Source organism: Vanacampus margaritifer, chromosome 20 (assembly GCF_051991255.1).
Source record: "Vanacampus margaritifer isolate UIUO_Vmar chromosome 20, RoL_Vmar_1.0, whole genome shotgun sequence".
In the NCBI taxonomy this organism is placed as follows: Eukaryota; Metazoa; Chordata; class Actinopteri; order Syngnathiformes; family Syngnathidae; genus Vanacampus; species Vanacampus margaritifer.
In genome coordinates, this window is record NC_135451.1 from 4,445,352 (window position 1) to 4,469,334 (window position 23,983).

Below are 23,983 nucleotides of genomic sequence, written 5' to 3' on the forward strand. Positions count from 1 at the left end.
AATTTAAAAACTCCTGTTGCATGGCAGTCCTAGATGCAGTGGGTGGTGGTTAGTGGGCAACATTTATACTAAAACCCAAAGAGCCACCTACAGCTATTAAAAAGTAGATTTAACTATTAGATTAAAAGTGTGGCAAGATTGAAATGGGAAAGGTATTCTTAAGTTTTGGACTTGTCGAAATGAAGGCGTAAACTCCATTAACCAGTTGTCCACAACACAAAAGCAGTCTATAGGAAAATTTTGTGTGCATATTGCAAATATGCTCGGCTTCTTGCTCTTTTTCTTTTCTTTTTTCTTTCTTTCTTTTAATCACTGTGCTCCTTCCCACTAGCTTCCCTAGTGTGATTAAATGTCTAATTGTACAGAAACATCAACATCACTGCTCACATCAATAACTTCCAAGTTTTTGGAAGGCAGTTAAGACATGTTTATCAACTTTTTACTATTTGAAATTGTTTCAGTAAATAATCATTAAGACTGCCTGCAACCCCCCAAAAAGTTGAGGTGAACACACTAATGACATGTTTGTGTGTGGCTAACTGAGAAGAGAAAATGCGATTGCTGACGTGTTTGATGCAGGAGGCAGCGAACGTACCTCATGTTTACACATATTGTATTTAAAATGGAATCATGCAGAGGGGCAGCATCAAGTGTTTGTGTGCAATTTGAGAGTGACACACTGATGAGCCCAGACCATTCAATGTCAGAAGAGAGACAGGCTAACAAACCCATAAATTATCACAAATACTGCGCTCATGCATGCACACAAACATGTGCAGGCAAAATTCTTGGCACCCTTTGGTTAAAGAAAGAAAAAAAGGCAAACCAAACAAAGCTTCTGGGAAAAAGGCCTTTGAACAGATGAGGCATTTCACTTTAGCCTTGCCATGCCTTTAGTCTACTTTTCAACAACAACAACAACAACATCAAAGTATAAAAAAAAAAAAACTTTGCACCTCATGTGAAAGATGGATCTAAATCCTGAGTAAGCAGCGGCCTGAAGAGATCACCCTTCAAACTGAAACCCCTGGGCTCATGAGAAGCAGGTCAAAATAGATGACAACAGGTGCAAGATTCTCATTGAGAGTTGGAGTAATTATTTGATTTCAGAGATTATTAATTGTTTTTCTTTCTTTTTTTTCTTTTGAGAGAGCTCAGTATTGTTCATTCGGTAATCTTACAGATTCAACATGTCATCATGATTGCTCTGTTTTTGTGTGTGTGCGTGAATATATGTGTGTGTGTTTGTGTGTGTCTGTGTTTGTGAGTTTGTGCTCATTAATTCACCTAAAACCTATTAAAAATCCCATACCCTTCACCGCAAACCGAATACTTTAGAATACCGCTAGAGTTGTGAAGTTGTCAGGAGACCCGAGGAAGGATCAAAGAAAATAAAGAAAAATGAAATCCAGCACCGACCAGACGCCACCTACCACCCACAGGGTTACAAACCAGAATCTTTCACCAACCCCAGAGACATCTAAATTCCAACAAATTACGGAAACCTCAAGAGACCAAAGGAAAGACTGACGAAAGGAAGGAAGGATAGTTAAAGCAGAGTGAGATCCACAGACATCAGCCTCCACCGACCAGAGGAAGAAACAGATTGTGTTGAATTTCGGTAGATCCAGGTGTGGTGGATCTGGCATGCATGAAAGCTTCCACCAAAGAAGGGAGCCGCCGACCCCGGCCAGGACAGGACAAGCACAGCCCCCCAGGCCGCGGCAGCGCCAGTGCATGACCCCCCGGAGGCCACCGGCTGGAGAACAAACCCAGGAGCCTGGAGCGCCCCCCACCCCAACATTGCCCGCGCCCTAAGCCCAACACAGCAGAACGGGACACAGCAGGCCTGACAGGCACCCCACTGGCCCCCGCTCCCCCCACGACCACCCGACCCCACCCACCACAACCCAGCCCCGCTGCCCCCCGGCCCCCAAAACCCCAGCAATCACCCCCCCCGCCCCTACCCCCGCCAACCCCCAAATCCTGGTGGCGTAGTGAAGGCACCCGCATCCACCCCACCTCCAGCCGCGTGAACACTGGGGACAGAAGGGGAGAAAGGAGCACCTGGAGACGGTGGGGAAATGTTCCGGTCCTCGCACCAGCATGCCTAGTGAAACCCCCCCCTCATCCCCCCTACCTAGGAATCGGTGCCGGAGAGGGGCCGGACAGTGGCGTAGCGAGGGCACCCGCGCCCACCCCAACTTCACGTGAACACTGGGGTCTGAAGGGGAGAAGGGAGCACCGGGAGACGGGCAGCACTCTCGGACCCCAGGCCTCGCAGGGAACTGTTCCGTTCATCACGCCAACGTGCCTAGTGAAAACTAACCCTGTTACTGAGTTCGCCAGCTCACCGACTGGCAAACTCTACCCCTACACTTTGGATGTGACCCCACCAAGTGTATATACAAGTGTGTGTGTGTGGATATTTCCCCGCTCCGATCCACCTGATTCCCAGAAATGTGTTGGTGAGTGTATGTAATGCAAAAAAAATAAGGGGGTCGTGGTGGCGCGGCAGGGATATGGGACCGCAGCACTACTTAATTTTAAAAAAAATAAAAAGAGAGAGAGAGCAATGATGATGACATGTCGAATCGGTAAGATTACCGAATGAAGAATACTGAGAAAAAAATAAAAAATAAAAACTGCGGTCTGCCAAAACTGATGACTCCCCACCCCGACTCACCCGCCCATCCCAGTTGTGGGTGCAGTAAAATTGGAGGGGAGTTGCAGGTGTCTCCACTCCTCTCAAATAATAAAGGTGCCTTTCTGTAGAGTAAAACTCTGAGATATAATCCCATTAGTAGTAACAGTATCTTTAGGAGAATCATATAAGCTTGACTGACACCCAGTAAATAAATGACTTCCCAAAGCCAAGTTTATTTAAAACAAAGAGGAAGGACCAGTTAACTTTGTCAAAGGCTTTTTCTGCATCCAACGATATAACTTTTTATCATGCCGCTGTGACATGCAAATAAGGTTAAAGAGCCTCCTAATATTATTATTATTTAATAGGTCGCTATGAATGATTGTCAAGATTACTGTTTTTAGTCTAGATGTGAAGGCTTTAGCGATAGTTTTAATGTCAGTGTTAATTAGTGATATTGGACGGTAAGTTGACGGTAAGGGTAGGGTCTTTTTCTGGTTTTATTAAAAGTTGAATTGCTGCTGTGTTCATGTGTGGACGTATGTAACTATTGGTTTTAATTTCTGTTACTACTCTTAAGAATGATGGAGCAAGCATTAACCAAAAGTGCTTAAAAAATATGGCCGGTAAACCATCCGGGCCAGATGCTCTGCCATTAGGCATACTATCTAGAGCACTGTACAGCTCATTTAGAGTCAGTGGCACATCTAAATTATATTTATGTTCCGTATATAACTGAGGCATATTTAAGCTATGTGATCATTAATTGTTGTTGTTTTTTCCTATACAGTAATTCTGTTGGACCACAAAAAAAAGCAAAGCCTGAATTTTGTCAATTTTTTCATCTCAGTTTCAAGTTATTTCAGCGACCGTTTTGTGTTTTCCTTTGTAGATATATCACAATAGTACAAACAATGTTGTCCATGTGTGTTACTCACACGCACACACACAAGTACATCACACATGGACAGAGCTATCTGAAGTTCAGCTACTGTGCACCGAGGCAATTTGTAATATAGATTTCCTCTATAAGCCACTGTAGTGTACCATTTACTATTTCAAACCCTTTGATTTTATATTTTTTTCCAGCGGCGGACAATTCATCTTCTCAAAGTCAATAAAAAAGATTGTGAGTCTAATGAAGGAGTCATATTCACAACAGCCATCATGATGGTGTTTAAACACTGTTTTTCCAAATGCGCATTCGGCAAAAAGCTCACCTGCCGCTGAGATGATGAAAGGCAGAGTGGATGCATAAGGGGCGATAAAGGAGACAGGGTTTGAGTGCAGCTGCGGCCATCAAACACAGAAATACATAGAAAAAAAAACAATATACTATCTCTTGCTCTCTCTCTGACGCATACACACACACACACACACACACACACACACACACACACACACACACACACACACTTCTTTGTATCATCGTGGGGACATCTCATTGACATAATACATTTCCTAGCCCAGAGGTGGGCATCGAGGGCTGGAGTCCTGCAGGTTTTGCATGTTGCCCTTCTCCAACACAGCTGATATATGATCAGCTCATCAGCAAGCTCTGCATGAGCCTGATAACGAGCCTGCTGATTGGAATTAGCTTGTGTTGGAAGTGAGAAACCTCCAAAACCTGCAGGACTCCGGCCCTCGAGGACCGAGATTGCCCACCTCTGTCCTAGCCTCTTCCCTTAACCCCAACCCTCAATCAAAAATGATTGCCTACCCCCATTCCTTACCCTAACCTCAACCATAACCCAATTCAAACCTAAACTCTAAAACTAAGTCTTGACCCTCAAAAAGATGTCTGAAGTTGTGGGGACCACAAAAATGTCTCCAAAATTTCAAGTCGGTCCCCACACTGGTAGTTAAACCTGGAAAAAGCCATGTGTATGGGCCCCACAATGTAGCAAAGACAAAGAAACACATACACACGCAAGCGAGTAATTGAACTTTAAGTATATGCCTTGAAAATCAGGAATTATGAGACTGATTTAAGGGGTATTCAACCCAAAGTATTCTTTACAATAATGTGTTCTTTGCAGCCCTACGAGTCTAAACACGGTATTCTGATTACAGTAAAACCTTGTGTAATCACCCTTAAAAACCTGGGGGTGGGGGGGGGGGTTCTCTGCACCCGTGTATAATACACTCCCCTGATTTGCTGGTATCATTTATTATACTGGCCAACAATTTTATTTTATTATTTCAAGGACGTTTTAATGATTTGAGTAATTCTGGGCTGCTGAGTTTGAAAATGAGATCAATTTCTTTGAATTGGCTCTAATTTTAGAGGGATTGATATTTTGACAATTAATTGATTGATAATTCATTTTGAGATATTTAAAAGGCTTATCATTTAATCGCTAATAAAAGTGGACCAAGCGTGTTGTTTACCGCTAATAATGCCTATTTTTCTGTTTTTTATTCCCCTGAGATTTTAGAAAAATCTTTCTATTTAGATTATGTGTCCACTTGTATTTTTAAGGAATGTATTAAAGCACAATTCCTAAAAAAATATTTATGATATTGATGTAGAATTTATGACATTGATTTTTTTATTTTAATTTTTAATTTTGTTAGGGTTGTAAGTGTGTCTTCACTGTAGCTATCATTCATTTTGTGTTGATTAAGGGCAACTATTACAGTTTTTACTTTCTTTCTGACATCGGCATTGGACTGAGCCATCCGGAGCGGCAGGACAATTCCGGGTGGGCCGTCCTATATTTCGGGCTGGAAAGCAGGAGCCCACACATTTGTTTCAAAATCGCGCAGGCAGCAGCCCACATATTTGTTTATAAATCAGCCCATAAATAAAGAGTATCCATGTCATCTTATGTTGGCTGTGTCATTGTCAATCAACTAAATTTGCCCATTATATTATAAATAGCACTGACAGCCTAGCCTGCCTTTGTTACTAAGGGTGTCACCGAGTTACAATAATTTCATATCAAAAGTAGCAAAACCTTAATCCATGAATAGAAACAATAAACTATATAAACCTTGTATGTACAAAAAATAACACAAAAGAGGCAAAACAAAACACAATCACAAGTGTTACTAGTAACAGAAACAAAGAATGATGGGAAAGCCTCCTACAATTACCGTTGCTCTCTTCAAGTTAGCGTCAGTCGTGTGCACCAGAAGTGGTGAGAACATATTTCACAATAAGAGTACTAACAGGAAGTACAGTGTTAGCTGCCTTAATCTAGCTGGTTTGACTTAATTTGGTAAGTGTGTCTTGTGAAGTGTAAAATGTCGTATCCCATTTAATATACATTTGCTTATTGGTTTCTTTTTGTCCTTTTTTTGTTGCCCATTTTATGTTCACATAGGCTACTTGTTCAAATAAACAAAGGCCGTGCTCTTGCAAGAACATTCAATTGTAATTTAATTTTTTGATCAAATGCAATATGAATATCGTTGGCAGGAATGCTCACCTATATTACATTGATACACAAACTGTCAAATTGCGTATGTTCATTAAAATGTGAACTAAAGAAGGCCGGCCTGAGCCCTGAAACTCCAAGGCTGAAAATGAGTCCCAGTCCGACCCTGGACGTCAGTGCACTTTCTCTTTTGGCTCGACATAGTATGAAGGTATTACAATAATAAAGAAACCACACGATATACCATAACAACAGACACAAGTCGACTACTCAGTGCACCAAATTCCCCGCAACACAAATAGGACAAGCAATGTAGTGTTATCACCTGCAAAATGATGGCCAAGTAGGGTGTATGATCACAAATCATTTGACTCGAGTGTGTGTCTTGACCTTCACCAAACACCTGGGGTTAAGAACTACTGCTTTAATGTAAGTCTACATTGTAAAACAATATAAATATACATCATTATTGCATTATTCACAAGGGTAGAGTTACAAAAAGGTGAAAGCGAGAGAAGGGGAAAAAGGACCCACAAAAAAAGCAAAGATATTGAACCAAATGTAAAATCCAAATCCAAGACAGCAGCAGGGTTCACGGCGGCTTAAGACAGAATTTGAAGTTTGTCAAATCTAAATGAACATCGCTTCGCCCGTCCCGGCTTTGCCCTTAATTATCCATTCTGCCTTTGTACAACACCAGCTCAGATTTGACAACTGCTCTCCCTCTGAGATTGTTCCCGCTTCCATTCAGAACATTAGGGAATATTACACCCAGAATTAACTTTCCAAATCTCCTTGCGCGCACCCCTCCCTCTTTTAGACAAGATAATCCGGGCTCTAGCACTGGATATATGCCACTAATCATCAAAAAGGTAGAAGAGGAGAGGGGAAGGAATGAAGGTGAGGTGAGGGAGACCTTGATTCCATGGCTAAGAATGATTTAAATACAAAATAAGTGAACAAATAGACATCCTTGCAATGTACCTTACACTATATTATATTTAGTTTGACACCTTCATCGTTTTTATTTACCTGGGCTTGTGCATGCTTTTTCTCCATGTCAGTCTGCTGAAGGTTCCTCTTGAGTTCTGCAACCTCCAATTCCAGTCTCCGAGTCATGACACTACACACAGGCCAAACAATGTGCATGGTCATAAAAATCATAGGGTTAAATTTTACAAATGACATGTCACTATACACTCATGGGACAATGAGATGTAGTTGTACAACACAGCAAATTACAGCTATAACAACAAAACTGAAATTAAGTAGTAGCTCTAATTGGTGTACTTTATATTGTGGCAGGTGATATTCAAAGACCAAGAGTATTTGTTTTCTTCAAAATGCACAAATATTAACTTTTAAAGAATATAAAGTACATACTAATGAGGTTATCAAGTTTGAGTGAACACTTGCTTGGGCACAATGTGAATGTCTGTGTTTGTTTGTTTGTTTGTGTGTGCGTGTGTTTACATGCATGTGTGTGTGTGGCAGTCCAGCTAAGAGAATGTGAAGGGGATCGATACAAAGGGGTCCATTCCTGCCACAGTACTGTGCGCCCACTGTCTGTATGCGAGTCAGTTAGTGTGTGTGTGTGTGTGTGTGTGTGTGTGTGTGTGTGTTTGTGTGTGTGTGTGCGTGTGTGTGTTCGTCAGCTGCCCCGGCTACAGCAGGATCAATACAACAAATGATTACCATTTCCACTAACCTCTCTCCGCAGCCTGGCTCCAGCCGATCAGTGAGCCTCAACACCGAGCTCCAACCCAACACAAACGCATACGCGCCAAAACAAACCACACACAATCATCAGCCAAAGCATTAAAGAATAAGGCTGTAAGGAACTATTTGTATCTGGCATAAACAGCTTTGGAACAGCAAAGTTACTTTATTATATAATTTTCTGTTAAAATAGCACATCAAAAGTATAGGCTGAGTATTTATATATTTATTATTTGTGTTCCAGACAGAAGCAACTATAGAAACCTGTAGGACTTTGTTTACATGGCTGTTACCTTGTTTTTGTTGTTTGTTTTATTTTTACACTTGAACTTGAAAATGTAAACAGTAGTGAAGTGGAAAACTGACTATATACACACCATAACAGTATGAGTACTCAACCCTTGAGTAGTGACCAAGCATTTTCCCTAAAATTGCATGAAATTAATAGCACTTTTCTATTGTAACTTTCTTGTAATTTGTAGTTCCTGATCATAAAACAGCCATAAGAGGGCAGCTGATACTGGTATTGGGGACGTCATGAGTTGTGATACCTTGAAATAAGGTCTGGTAATGGCCTGAACTTATACCTGGTATCGATACTCGCACTACTTTAGGATTTTCATTACTTGTTGATATGTCTTGTCTTCAAATGAAAATTAGCTGAATGTTAACTTTGGCGCAGTTTACGCAGGTTTTGAACCAATGTTCATCAATGTGCATTGTCCCCTTCAAATAAACAATACAATGAAAATGCTTACTAGAAACTTTTTAGGTACGTTTGTCAAACTTAACACAAACCTGTTGCACATCAAAAATCCTCCCTTTAGAACAATAGTAATGCTTGACATTGTCTTAAAAGTATTGAATTGAATAATTCATTAAATTTGTATTCAAACTGAAAACAAGATGATTTCAAATGTATCGATTTCAATTTACAAAAAAAATCTAATTTTCAAAGACAAGAGCACAAATTGTGAGCTGTTTTTACCACTCACAAATAAATAAATAAAAATCACTAAAATGATATTTCATGTAAATGAATCACAGTATGTTTCTACACAACAAATGTTTGTGAGTGATTAGCAGCATAATGCAGTGAAAAAAGCAGCAGTAGAGCAGCCAAAATAAAAGGGAAAGCGGACTGCTGATAGATTGGTCCATGGAGAAAACATTTGACAGGAAGGAGAGAGTCAAAGCTAGAAGGGAAAGGAGACGGAGGTATCCCGTGGAGAAAGGAGGGGATTTCCCACTGCACACATGGAAGCCATTAGGATGGTGTTGTTGCTTTAAAAAGAAAAAAAAACCTTTCATGTCTTTGCAGTTATTAGATAATACAGAGTTAACGGTAAACAGCGCCATTCTCCAAATGTAATATGCAGACGTAGCGATTGTTTCAACGTGTGGCACCTAAAATTGCTTGGAACTTAATAAAGTGTAATAATTCACAATGAAAACCTAGAAAGGTTCCATGCCGACTTTTAAATTGTCGGTTGACTATAAAAAAATGCAGAAAAAAAAGTTCCACGAGCTTCTCTTGCACTCTTGTTGCAGTGAGGTCATGTCGAAGCCAAAGCCGCAACCACAACATGCACACACACACGATTCATATTTTGCTGATGTCATCGCCACAGCTCTTAGCAGCGTGTCTGGGTCAACTAGAGGCCTCACCTCTGAACTTTGAACTATGTGCACTCACATGTGTGCAGCCAGCATGTCCCATCAAGCATTCAAATCCATTAATTGCTTGATATTGAGCAATTCTGACATTTGACAGTGTTGTTTAGTTAAGAATTTGTACAGTATTCAATTGAAGTGTCTATTGTGTGCTGTACATAACATAATGCAAGTTTTGGATTATCAATCACGCACAAGGGGAAGATTGGGAAGGCGAGAAAGCTTCTCGGTCCTTACCGTGTTTTGTCTTGTGCTTGCTCTTCCTCTTTCACACACGCCACCATGCGCTTTGCTTCCTCTGAACGGGCTGCTAGCAGCTCCACTGAGCAAGCAGAGAGCAAGAAGAGGCATCAAAATTGTGATACGGTACATTTCAGATTGACTACAAAACAAAAAAACAAAATTACATATCAAGTACAGCATGAAAAAACAAACATACAAACTATGCCTGTAACTGTACATCCTTTCCCTATTTGATCAAATAACTTCAAGCCTATTTGAACTAGACAAAAGAAGCAATCTCCTGCTTTGTCAATAGATGGCACTCTTTACCCTGAGCACACTATTAGTGCTCACACTCCTACTGCAGCCCTTCAATCATTTTCCTTTTCGGGCTCCATCCTCCGTCTACATGCAATAAAACCCCATTGTCCCACACTTAGTGGTGCAGCACACTGAGTGGCTGCATAATAAACCACCGGTCAGCTTCCTTGCTTTGCTTGCCTTTGCTTTTGCGAGGCCTTTTCTGAAATTTCCTTCCTTACACCTCTCATTTTGGTGTGTGGTATATGCTGTTTTGTGAGTCAATGTTCCCTCATTGGACTTTAAAACCTTTTCACTAAATTCAGTATTCAATGAACACAACATAAACTGTCAGCCGTCAGTGGCCAAGGCTGCTGAATATTGAGGAGGAGTGAACACTTTATATGCAGAGGTATGTGTGTGTGTGTGTGTGTGTGCAAGAGAGTGCCGAATATTTACAGGCTGGACCTTGACTTTGTGAAAATGAATGTGTATTAGAGTATGTGGAATAGAGCCGTTGCTGTGATGCTTTTAGTGCCGGCCGCTATGTTGTGATGGGCAAACAGACTTGATTTAAGAGCTCCAACCACATAGCAAGGAATGCGAAAATCTACATTTAATAAAATATGTTTAATTTATGGTTTTGAATATTTTTAACCAGCAAAATAGGATTCCTGGAGAAATTGAAGCATTGCTAATAAATATTTAATATTTAATGTTTCACAAATACATCTTATAATGTGTGCATGTGTGCTTCACTGGCTATTTCAGCTCAAGGTGAATGTTTGCCTTGAGTCTCAATGATCAATAAAGCAGAGAAGTGAAAGCTTGAGATCGGGTTGGGGGGCCATGGAAAGAGCAATTAGTAACAAAGATTGGTCCATCACAAAAACACTGCACTAGAACTGAATTTGAGGAAATACTGTCGAACTGTTAAACTCATTTTTGTCACGATCCTCTTTGTAGTTACGGCTTTCAAATAAATGTTTATTCATCTCATGTTATTACAACATACACAGCAAATTGATAGATTACTAGTTTTGAAATCAGAAGTAAATAATAAAAATGCTATGATAAATAATGAAAAATAGATTCAACAATTCCCAAGAAAAAACTCCTGCCATCAAAAAGGCAATACTTGAAGTGAAATTTTAACCCCCAAGTTTTTACTTTGATGAGGAATGAATGACAAGGCAACAAATGTGAAGAGGGAGGACACTATAGAATGTGTCTGCGAGGTGAACAATTTCACATTTTATGTGGCACATTCTGTTCTTTTAATATTCTTGTCAATTTAGCCGTATAGAACTGGGCAGCCATGGTCAGAGTGTTCTTTTGACAAAAAAAAAAAAAAAGACTGCTATGTCGCAAAAACTTATATTCACAAAGTTAATGGTGGTCCTCACACCCATACAGGAACATCAAACCAAAAGTTAAACAGACATGGAGATATAATTACTTCATTTCTGCATTTGTGTGCTACTTTAGTGATGTCATCCTTCCTATACTTGAGAGCAGGAAGGTAACCCACCTGACATTGGGCAAGCGTCAGACTACACCATTTGCCAGTCATTCAAAGGGTAGACACATTATAAAGACAGACAACCATTCACACTCACAATCAAACTGTGACGCAGTGGGAAACGAACCACGCTGCCTGCGAGTGAACAAACACACGCACACAAAAATAGGTAAAATTAATAACTCAATAGAATCTCTGAAGTTTGAATTTTTAAATTGAAAATTAAATATAAAATACAATATACATTTTTCTTTCAACTTAATAACAACAACAATAATAATAATAATAATAATAATTATTATTATTATTATTACTACTATTATCATTATTATTATTATTATCATTACTATTATCATTATTATTATTATTATTGTTGTTGTTGTTATTATTATTATTATTATGGATGGTCGAGTACTGATAACCAGACCATATTTCAAGGCAGTGAGTAATCGTGACTGAAAGACGTGGTACAACTACATATTTTGGAACTTTTTCTGGCCAGTGGATTGCTTTGTTTTATTTATTCAAATCCATTTTATTGTATGAATGGGAAAAAAAAAAGATCATATAAAATTGCCACTTATTTCATAAAATTTTAAGGGAAAATGCTTTATTGGGATGTATTGGCCTTTCTTTGAAATTGTCTGTCATTGGTTTAATTGAAATCTCATGTATCAAAATACTTGTCCTGGTATCGATCTGAAAAAAAAGGGGTAACGAACACCCCTGATAAAAATGAATCCATCCATTATCCAAACCGCTTATCCTCACTCTGTATTATTTTTATTATTAATAATAATAATAATAATAAGAAGAAGAATATAACAATACTCAACTGTAATATAAGCACATTAACTAAGAATTCACAGAACATCGTGGACTCCACAACATGCTGCAACAATAGTCCATAATCTAAGATTTACAATCTTTTATGAGCTGCTTTTAGTGTATCCGTGCTGCGTTATAACATAAAAACCCCAATCTAAGATCTCGGCTCTCCTTACACTCTCACTTTCTTGACCCTTTTACACTGGCTTCACATTTTTAAAGTATGACATTAGTCCAGAAGATACTGCTCTCTCCATCACTCCTTCCGTGTGAGCTTCAAAGCCCGTCATGTGGCATCGCTGATCCACGGTCAGATTAGCAAACACTCTGAGCTAACCTTTAACATGAGAGGGATGAAAACCCATCTGACCCAGAGTCGGTGTTTGGGCAGGGCCGGGCCTTCATCAAAGATTCAAAAGGCTTCTTTTGGCTTTGTTGCGGGATTCGTAGTGGGCTAAGGTGCTCCCGTGAGACGGCCCAAAGCCTCCCAAGACTCATTCGCTATGTTTCAGAAGTTTCACAGAGTTGCAACACTGCTTTTGGGTATAAGCCAATAGGTGTCTGTTATGCACACAAATACACTACAAGTTAGAGAGCACACACAACGCTCTTAAAGACAAACTAACACACACATATAGGATCTAAAACTCACGCAAGCATCCGCCCCAACAAACTCCCCTATTGCTCTCTCCTCTCCGCTTTATTTACAATCCTCTGGCAGCGGTACAAGGGCCCGGGGCTATAACACACGGCACCTAATGCTCAAACTGCCAGGTAATCTCATGTCTGACATCCCCCTTTGATAGAAACTGATCAATAGACTCTTGTAAAGGAGTCATTTTCTCTGATGTTTCTACCAACCACTTCTCTCTATCTCACTCTTTTCTCATCTCTCTATGACTCTCCCTTCTTCTTTCTCCATTTTATTAGCTATACATTTATAATTCATATTTCTGCAAGGCTCCGGCACAAAAAGGGGTGGCCTCTTTGTGTAATAAAGAACAATGGCGGTGAAATGATGGGGAGAAATTCCAGTGTTTGCTGCCGGTTCCGGTGAACAACGGTTTTGGGGATCGATAGAGTGTGAAATGGAATTATAGCTAGTAATAGAGGTGAATTGAAGGAGAGAGGCTTGTGCACAAGTGCACCCAGGAATCAGGATCAGAAGGAAGAACACACACATATATATATATATATATATATATATATATATATATATATATATATATATATATATATATATATATATATATATATATATACATGTATACTGTCACACGGGCGCATTCACACATATACACTCCATAATGATTTCATCATCTTTAGGCAGATGTGCATCAGCAGCCTGCACAGGGGGGTAATATCACATTTCTGTTTTAGTGAAAGTGTGAAAATATGGATATTGAATTTTTGTTTATGCTGTTATTGCATTTGATGCTGTCAAACATTTGTTTCACATTAGAGCCACCCACACAGCAAAACTTACTTAAGATATGAAAAAAGGGCATTTCAATATCTAATTCAATAATGTTGCAGGTGTGAGCCTTTTTTTGGTTAACTCTTTGACCGCCAGACGTTTTCAGAAAAGGGATGCCGTGGGTGCCAGCCAATTTAAGCATTTTGACTGATCTTTCAAGGTCTACAGAAAATTTTGTGTTTGGACTATGGAAACACACACACTACCAAATGAAAGATTGGACTCTCATCTTTCATCAGAAAAAAAGTTTGTTTCTACCTTATTCCGTTTTTCAGTAATCAACAATAGATAATGGTTAGTTTCACCCAAATGCTCTTTTTTGAAACAAAATACGGAGAAATCAAGCTTTTTGTGAAACAATATTATTTCATGCACTCTAGTGAATTTGACACCTTTTTTTTCCATGAATGATGCCACAAACACCTAAACAGTGCTTTACTTCTGTAAAACACTACCACTAACAATGAAAAAGTGTTTTTTTGTTAGCAAAATAAGTTTATTTACATTCAACAGTGTAACAATTTGACAAAACAATTTGGCAAACTATTTACAAATGTGTGCAACCGTGGTACTATTTACAATTGTGTGGATGTTTCAAATACAGTTTTTCTTTTTGTAACACTCCCCTGCGTGCAAGGAGACACAGCAGGATTTGCACAACAGATTAGTTTCACTGCGATTGCCCCTTCGCGTGCAGACACTACACTTTCTTGCTGGCTTTTTTTTCCGGGGAATAGCAAGTATATACTGCAGTGTGTGTTTGGCCATGTTGCCATCAAGTCTACTCTCAGGATCATGATACGGTGACGTTACGGTGGTGTTACGTCTGGCTTCCTCATGTCCTTCAGTTCCTATACCGGGTGGTAAGAGATGTTCTGATCCATCTTATCCGCTCCATTCATGGTGGCATCGTAGTCCATAACCAGTGTCTTCTCCGTGATCAGACTGTACCCACTCCTCCGATGAATATGCATTGGACTCGGGGTACTCTTCGTCGTCCGATTGAACGTCCGCCTGTGCAGAAGTGCTCGGTTGTGCTCCGCGTTTTCCGGCGTTAGCATCGCTAGCCGGTGAGGCTTTATGACGTGATCATAGCCGCCGCATCAACGCTTCCAACTTCGGCGTCAACCTCGGAGTCACCATCATCATCATCGTCGTCATCAATGTGCTCTTTAGCATTGGTCGATGCTTTTCGTCTTTGAAAAAATGCTCAAGCGTGAGCTGTTTGTAACCGGTCGCCATTTTCGCTTCCTCAGTCATTCTCCCCTCAACACTCTAGCTCCGCCTCACGTCTTCTACTGACGCCTACCCAATCTTGTCCAAAGAGAGTCATCGCTGCCATCTAGTGCCCAAAAATAGGCATTATACTAACTAGATCTGCTTGATACTTTCAGCACAGCTGGCCAAGGCTTTCCTCCACCCGTTTCCCCCAAAAAAACAAAAAAACATAGTGAACGTCTTTTAGCGTCTTTGGCGGTCCTCCGTAGGATTTTACTAAACGCTATTTAACGTTTTTGGCGGTCAAAGAGTTAAAGAGGAAGTCGAATCCAAATTTATTTTTTTTTTAACAATAATATGTCCTATGCAATCCCACTAGTCTAAATATGATATTCTGGTGTTAGTGGAATAAGAGTTAAGCAGCAAAATCCATCCGTTTTTATCCGTCTCAGGGGGCGGCCATTTTGCCACTTGTTGTTGACGAAGATTACATCAATGTTGCTCAGGTCTCAAGAAACAACCAATCACAGTTCAGCTTCAGAAAACAGGTGTGCTGCGATTGGTCGTTGCTTGAGCCCTGAGCAACTGTAATGTCATCTTCAGTCGACAGCAAATGGCAAAATGGCCGCCCCCTGAGGTGGATATAAATGGCTGGATTTTGCTTCATAGTTCATATTCCACAAAGTAATATTAATCAGAATGTCATGTTTAGAGTAGTGAGGTCACATATAAGATATTATTGTCAAGAAATGTTTAAAGTTGACTTCCCCTTTAAAGAAGTGTACCTTTCGATTTGCTAGATAGCTAGTTGTGCTAGAATAGACATGCTCAACTTGGCATTGCAAATCATGCAGTTAGGACACTGACTCCCATCAAGATTTTTTTAGTGTTAGTTATGTGTTGGACTCCACACTATATTACATGGTACACATGCATCAGTATTTTTGTCAGCTGCAAGGTTTGTTTTTTTCCAAATGGTAATTCTACTTATTTTCATATACAAGTTGTTGCTATGTAAAATATAAAAATAGTATGTAGTATAAAATACAAAAATGTTGCATTTAGTAATATTAATCAGAATGTCACGTTTAGACTAGTGAGGTCACATATTACATAATATTGTCAAGAAATGTTTAAGGTTGACTTCCAATTTAAAATGATAACCAAGTGCAGGGTACAATTGATACGCCAGTAAAATAAACCATCTGAAGACAAGCTCTGATTAGCTCACGTGAGTTCTGACCTTACAGAATAATCAAGCAAGAAAACTAAGGTCCCATAACAGTTCAAAGAAGTCGGTTCGGCAAGGGACTCATGTTCATAAAAAGGTCTTTTGTTCACAACAGTAATTTTTCCAGCTGACTCTTCAACCCAGTCTATTCAAACCAGAGCTACATCCAGGTAAACAATGCCATGTATTTTGTAACAATAATACATATTTATTCTTCTAGAGTCATTACCGAGGGGCCCTATATTGCTAGATTGTGTGCGCAGAGGATAAAAGAAGAATAATATGCGGTTTTGTGTTGAGCGAAGAGTCGGGGCCACGCGTTTTGATCACAGACAAAGGCCAAGCCACACAGCGTTGTCTTTCTGTCTCGATCTTGTTAATGAGCAGTGTTCAGCTAGCGAGCCTGCTGCCACAGACAGAGACCTCAGATTCATCTCTCGGCGGACAATAGGTGATTGTGTGGATGTGTGTGTTTGCACCTCCGAGAGAAAGCGTGCATGTGCTAATTAAAGCAGTGGGAGTGGGGAAAAATGGCTGTTATTTTTCATGCGTGCACATACATGCGTATGTACGAGAGAGGTGCTTTACCTGGCATGACCAAAGATGTCTACGATAATTCTTAATGAGACATTTCTGTGCCCAAAGAAAAGCCATACATCGCCATTCCTGGAATGACACACTACTACAAAGGCCATTGCAATGCATGCACACACGCACACATCATTACCATCCGCTAAAGAAGCCATTAAATAAAACCTCCAGTCACAGTGTGCATGTGTGTGCCTGTGTGTTAGTGACTTTACGTGCAGACAGCTTGCAACCAAATCTCACGTTTGTAGCACTGCCGGCTAATTTGAGATAAGCAATGGAGGGAGCGAGCAGCAGTGAGGTTCTGCAGCATAAGGCAGAAGAACACCGCATGGTTTCTTTTACGTGCAGTGGGGTTGTAATTGGTGACAAGGCTCCACATTTCAGCAGGAGTTGGAAGAGAAAAAGGAAGAAAAGCAAATGCAAGCAAATTCCCTTTACTGATCAAGAGTTAACTAGCATTAAGTTGTGTGGAGACCTCCACCAAGGCGGAAAAATTATAGTTGGATAAGCATGTAATTTGACACATCCTTCAAATCCTGATTGTGAAAAAACTCCTATAGACCAGATGCTATTGAGACCAACGATGGTATTTTGGCCAATGGGATTGTACCTGCTAGCTTTATGCATCCCTGATCAGGAAGTTGGATCTAGACCAAAAATAAATAAATAAATACATCTCAAATTCATTTTCTGTCTAAAGTGTTACAGAAGACTGTTAACTCTTTCACTGCCAGACGTTTTCAGAAACGGGATGTCGCCAGTGCCAGCCGATTTAAGCATTTTGACTGATCTTTCAAGGTCCAAGTTTGTTTCTACCTTATTCCGTTCTTCAGTAATCAACAATAGAAAATGGTTACTTTCACCGAAATGCTCTGTTTTGAAACAAAAAGCGGAGAAAAAGAGCTTTTTGTGAAACGATGTTATTTCATGCACTCTAGTGAATTGTACACTTCTTTTTGTCCATGAATGATGCCACAAATAGTGCTTTACTTCTGTAATACACCACCACCAACAATGAAAAAGTGTTTTTAGATTGCAAAATACGTTTATTTCCATTCAACAGTGTAACAATTTGACAAAACAATTTCGCAAACTATTTACAAATGTGTGCAACTGTGGTACTATTTACAATTATGTGGATGTTTCAAATACAGTTTTTCTTTTTGTAACACTGCCCTGCGTGCAAGGAGAGGGAGCAGGATTTGCACAACAGATACGTTTCACTTCGATTGTCCGTTTCGCGTGCAGACGTTACACTTTCTTGACGGCCTTTTTTTCCGGGGAATAGCAAGTAGCAGACTGTACCCACTACGCCAATGAATATGCATTGGACTCTGGGCACTCTTCGTCGTCCGATTGAACGACCGCCTGAGCGTGCTCGGTTGTGCTCCGCGTTTTCCGGTGTTAGCATCGCTAGCCCGTGAACCTTTATGACGTCGTCATAGCCGCCGCGTCAGCGCTTCCAACTTCGGCGTCAACCTCGGAGTCACCATCATCATCATCGATGATGATCATCGTCGTCATCAATGTGCTCTTTAGCGTTGGTCGATGCTTTTTGTCTTGCTGCTCGAGCGTGGTGCTGCTTGCAACCGGTCGCCATGTTCTCTTCCCTTCCCCAGCCATTGTCCCCTCTAGCTCCGCCTCACGTCTTCTACTGACGCCTACCCAATCTTGTCAAAAGAGAGTCATTGCTGCCATCTAGGGGCCAAAAAATAGTCATTAGGCTAACTAGATCTGCTTGAAACTTTCACTACAGTTGGCCAAGGCTTTCCTCCACCCGTTTCAAAAAAATAAAAAATAAAATTGGATGACGTCTTTTAACGTCATTGGCGCCCCTCCGTAGGTTTTTACTTGACGTCCTTTAACGTCCATGGCAGTGAAAGAGTTTTAAAGGCCAACTGAAAATGATTTTAGATGACAAATATTTTCAAAGTATTACGGCCACTTCTACCTTAAATGTGGAGTACCTCAAGTGTCATTCTCGAGGCCGCTCCTCTTCACCTTTCATCTACTTTGATTTGGGGCCATCTTCATAAACCTATTAATTTCAATTTCATGCTAACAACCAAATATGGATGATACTGAAGCTTGAAAACACATGTGAAATCTCTCATAAGATGAACTGACGACATCTCTAAACGTCCTCTGTTAGGGCTAAAAGAAACTGGTACACTTTAGGCGAACCTGCTCCCTTTAGACAATTTTTATTATTCACTGTCCCAAAGCTGGGTGTGAAATTTGATATTAACCTGGAACTTGATACCCAAATTAGATCAGTGATCAAATGGAGCTTTTTTTCAGTCAACTGAACAAAGGAAAACATTTTTCATCGCTATTTTAATTCATACTTTTATCACAATAAGCTTAGATGACTGATTTTAAAGTCACTGGACTGGCTCCCAGTTCCTTTTGTTTTTAGAATTATTTAATTTGTATTTAAATGACTTTGTATTTAAATGACTCCGTGGTTGTTCTGAAGAAGGGGGGGGGGGGGGGACTACACCTTCTCAGTCGCTGCTCCAAAATTGTGGAATGAGGTCTCTGTACCTAAGACAGGCTGGGTCACTTCCTGTATTTAAGTATGTTAAAACACACCTTTTTCTCTTTGGCCTTTAACACTAAGTTATAAATTCTGACTTTTACTGCTTATTATTATTGCCACAACTGTTTTTTTCAGATGTTTTTTTTTTAAGTGTTAATTTCACCCACTTGTATCCAATTTATTGTTTCTGATGTGTGTTTTAGCCTAACTGCTGTGTACAGTAAAACGTTGGATTGGATTGATCCTGTCAGGGAACAAACAGCCACTGGAAACCATTGTGTTGGTCAACACAAGGTTAAGGGTACAGTAGTCTTATGGAGTGACTATTGAATAGTACCAGTGCACACACACTATGTAGAAAAACAGATAATACACTACAGCAAGTGTCACATTGTGAGATTGCTACCTGTTGTCTGATGTTTGCAGTGCAGCTCCGCGAGCTCTTGACTCAGCTGCCTGACTTGAGTGCTCAGACTCTGTTTCTCTCTGTCAGCGCTCTTCAGCTTCTCCTCCTCGTTGTGTCTCACATCCTCTAATCTTCGTACCTCCTCCCTAAGAATGTCCACCTCTCTGCGACTCCTCGCGGCCTCCTGCCTGCCTTCCTGCAGAGCCTCCTCTGACTGCCGAAGGAGATTCAGGCACCCCTGGATTACAAGATTTGGTCGATTAACAATAACGTTGTTGCACTGGTTTGGACAGCTAAAGCTGCAACTAATGATTAATTTAATAGTCAACTAATGGGTCAATTTTTTTCTCGAATCGGATAAAAAAAAAAGGAAAAGATTTATATCCCTTTTGTACGACAGCGTATTAGGGCCACGTATACATTTATATTGTTTAGAGGGCGGGGGCAATATTCAGAGAAAAAAACTTTATATATATATTTTGCCCCTTTATAAAGTCCAAAATTTGAGAGAAAAAAAATCGTGAATTTGCGAGTTTAAAAGTGGCAAATTTGCGAGTTTATGAAGTGGCAAATTTACAAGCTTTTTTTCTCGGATCTCCCTCTATAAAAAATATATATATTTATATGTGGCCCTAATACACAATCGTACTTTTGATTTGGTCCGTCAGAAAAAAAGCAAAAATGTTAACACAAGGAAAACAATCATATTTACCTAAAATAATTTAAAAAAAATAGTATTGATTCATCAACTACTTGAAGAAGGCCATTTTGATTTCAGATGAACTAGATTAGTAATTCACTTTCAAGCAAGGTATAATAAGAGAACACTGACACAATTTTGCCGACCAACGAAAATTTTATCAGGAAAAAATAGACATCCATAATGTTGCTATATATGCTATTCAGGACTAAACTTTTTAGGTAAAACATGTGTATGTAAATGCTCATGGCAAGATTATGGATAATTTAGTGCAGACAAATTCCTGACCACTTGAGAACATCTTGAGATTACTCACTCCTGATAGAGATCAGGTCCTCAAGTGTGTTGCTTGTTCAGTTGAACCGCCTACTTGTAGTTAATTTATCTAATATGCAGTTGTATGCAAATGCTTTTGGAATTGAATCTTCTTTTTTTTTTTTTATGTATATTTATATAACTCGTCCATGAGTCGAGCTGAGTGGAAATGTGTATGATGGACCATTCATGCAAAGACCTCTGCTCGTGTTTAATTACGTACATGTTAGTAATGATAAAGAATGATCAGGAGTATATACATAATGCATGGCCCTAATGCATACCCTTACATGGCGGAAATTCACTACGGGGAACTCCACAGGCTGAATAAATGCTTTTGCGCTGACAACGAGAGAACAACCATGATCTCATACGGGCACCATGTTTGTGAGGATGAATGTGTGTATTTGCGTGAGCATATGATGCATTTGTAGCACTTGTGCTGAGCCAGAGGACACACCAATAAAAGTTTTTACCAATATGCCACTGCAATCAAATAAAAGCATACACTCGGACACACACTGGCATTTGTGATGCTTGTGACTGCGAGGGAAGTTGGCACTTTGCCAGGCTACAGGCGCCAAGTTGAGTAATTTAAATATTAAGTGTCCCATTGAGCTTGTAATTGGAGTCAATTTCATCAGCTTTGGCACTGTTTGGTGCTTTAATTAATAACAAGACAATTTGCTTCTGGCAGGCAAGCATGGGACAGACAATCACATGATTACTGAGTTGTGTGTGCAAGTGTGTGGATGTGTGTACAGTGGGTGCCTATTAGTGTTTTATTAGCATTTCCCCTTTATGAACGTTTGGCCTTACTACTACATTTTAAAACATATTCAATTCACTTGTTGTTGGTTGGTAAAAACCTACCTTTCAGAAATCTCCAACAAGATTGAAGTCTTTGCAAAAATTAGCAATCAACAAAGATTGGACCGGCAAATCAGTAAAGTTTGGAACATATTTGCAAGAACATTTAATGTATTTTTTTTCGAACTTTAGGCTTGAATATACTTGCAAATATGTTAATGCATAAACGCACAGTATATTGACTTTGGCATGCACAAGAAAAAAAAATAGCATTTGGCCTACATTATATAAATGTGTTCATCAGAGTACGGAGACATCATCACCCTCTTAAATTTCAAAAGTCATTTTGTTTGCATTTTTTTCCCTTAAATCATCTCCTCATGATGCAAATGGTTAAATTTTTTGTGTTTCCTGAAAAATCTGAAAAAAATTACCTAGGCGATTATTTATTATTTTATTATTAAATAAAGATTTTTTATTCATATATTTTTCTTAATTTTTCTTATGTTTGAAGTGCATGATTTCCATTTTTTCCCCAATTGCCAAGTCAATACCCCGTGCCCCTATGGGAAAAAAATTTTTAGCATTTAGCCTACAAGTACGTTTGAACCTATTTGCAAATATGTTTGAACATACTTGCAAATGTATTTCTAGTTAGTGTTTACAGAGAGATATAAATTCCTAAAAATTCACCTGTGGACAAAGGCTCTACTTTATATGATTCCCTGTCCATGAGCAGAAATACCTTTTGACTGTCTGCAAGCTTATGCTCTAAGTGTGCAACTTTCTCTTTTAGCTGTGCCACTTCCTGTTCCATTTGTCCAAGCTGTTTCAGGTGTGCCCGGTGGGATGTGACAAGGCTGTGCTTTACACTGGCCTCTTCTTGGCTTCTGAGGAGAGCAGAGCAAACACACCGTGGGCCTCACAGGTCTCAAAAGCAGTTATTGCAAAACAGCACTGAGTCCCAATCAACACATGAAATGAGAGATTAAACTATAACAGCATCTCAAAATTAAAAGATTTAAAGAGATGATGTTAAATTTAGCATGCTTCATAAAGTCCACTATAGTGTGCCATTTGGTAAGTAGACTATAAAGAAGCAGAAGCAGAAAGGGAGAGGGTGGGGGCTAGCAGCAGAGGGGGATGGGAAGGGCATGAGAAGAAGGACAAGGACAGAACTGGGATCAGCAAAGCGTTTTCAAATAGACGCCATTATTACTGTCTCTCCAGCTCTGATTTCATCTGTAGAATAACCTTTTCACACACCACAAGGCGCTCCACCTGCTCACTGCAGCGCTAAAACCCACACACACGGACACAAAAGGTGAGTACATCACTATATTTGTCCATGTCAAATTCAGCTGCACCCTACAGAGATGTGTGCATTTCTCTATTTTGAAATCCCTCAAAACCACAACAATTGTATTATTTCAATGAGATGATAAACGTGTGTTGGGAATCGACGGCCTTACCTTTTGCAGCTTCTGCTCGTGCCTTTGCAGGCTCAGGTAGTCCTCGTCCGCGTGAGAGTGACTCTGCTGATAAAGTCGCAGGTCACATTCCAACACGACTTTCTACATGCAGAGGAGAGCAGAGATAAAGACGGGAGGAAAAGTCGCAAGTATATGTCAAAGAGTTGCTTATCGCTACACTGAAAAGTAGTGTTTTGTTGCCCTTGGAAATGTGTTTTGTTGGATTGCACTCACGTTGGAGCAGGTGTATGTATCACTGGAGAAATTGAAGAGGGAAAGAAAATATTCCTGTTTAAGAGCCATCAAAAAACATTTGTATTGGTTTGTTTTTAGCAGGATTATGCAAACTGTACACTGGGAATAAAGTCCTTTGAATTCACTTAATTTGAACTTAATAGTTTGCACATGATAAAAATGTGCTAAATTTATGTCATTTAAGGAGAAAGGGGGATAAAAAAACAACAACAAGTTTACCACATTGTAATGATGTTGCAACCAACGTAACCCATGGCTACTCAAATACATTCTAAGGACATTTTTTTTTATTTTGTAATTGTAATTTCCAAATAAAAGTGCCGATTTTTTTTTAGGAGGGTTTGACATTGGCAGAGGTTAGCACTCCATTGAGTTCACTTGAATTTGATTAGAGTTAAAACTTATTAGTTTAGTGTGTAAAAATGGCTTGTCACTAAAGATACTTGATACCACTTTTTTCCCTGGTATGTAGTATGGTAGTCACTGATACCTAAGTACCGATACCACTAGTACTTTTGATACATAGAATAATAATTTTAAAAAAAGATAATTTTAAAGAAAGACCTATTTTGTATGTCCCAACAGTCCCAATATATCATATTTCCTTAAAATTCCATGAAATTAATGGCAATTTTCTATTTTTCTAATTTCCAGTTCCTGAATGGCCACAA

General features: G+C 39.6%; 1 protein-coding gene across 9 annotated transcripts in view; it reads right to left on the bottom strand.

Annotated features, from left to right (window-relative positions):
* LOC144040752 (uncharacterized) overlaps positions 1-23,983 on the bottom strand; it is a 142,268-nt gene that overhangs the window by 30,116 nt on the left and 88,169 nt on the right. For all 9 annotated transcript variants that reach the window (XR_013289831.1, XR_013289830.1, XR_013289832.1 and 6 more), the window contains 6 exons: positions 23,058-23,159; positions 22,805-22,881; positions 22,331-22,475; positions 19,761-19,998; positions 9,661-9,745; positions 7,063-7,153 (listed from right to left, as the gene is read on the bottom strand). Coding sequence is in view for 6 of the 9 variants with exons in the window: in XM_077555193.1 (XP_077411319.1) it covers positions 7,063-7,153; positions 9,661-9,745; positions 19,761-19,998; positions 22,331-22,475; positions 22,805-22,881; positions 23,058-23,159 (738 nt within the window). In the remaining 3 variants the exon portion in view is untranslated. The remainder of the gene's footprint in view (positions 1-7,062; positions 7,154-9,660; positions 9,746-19,760; positions 19,999-22,330; positions 22,476-22,804; positions 22,882-23,057; positions 23,160-23,983) is intronic.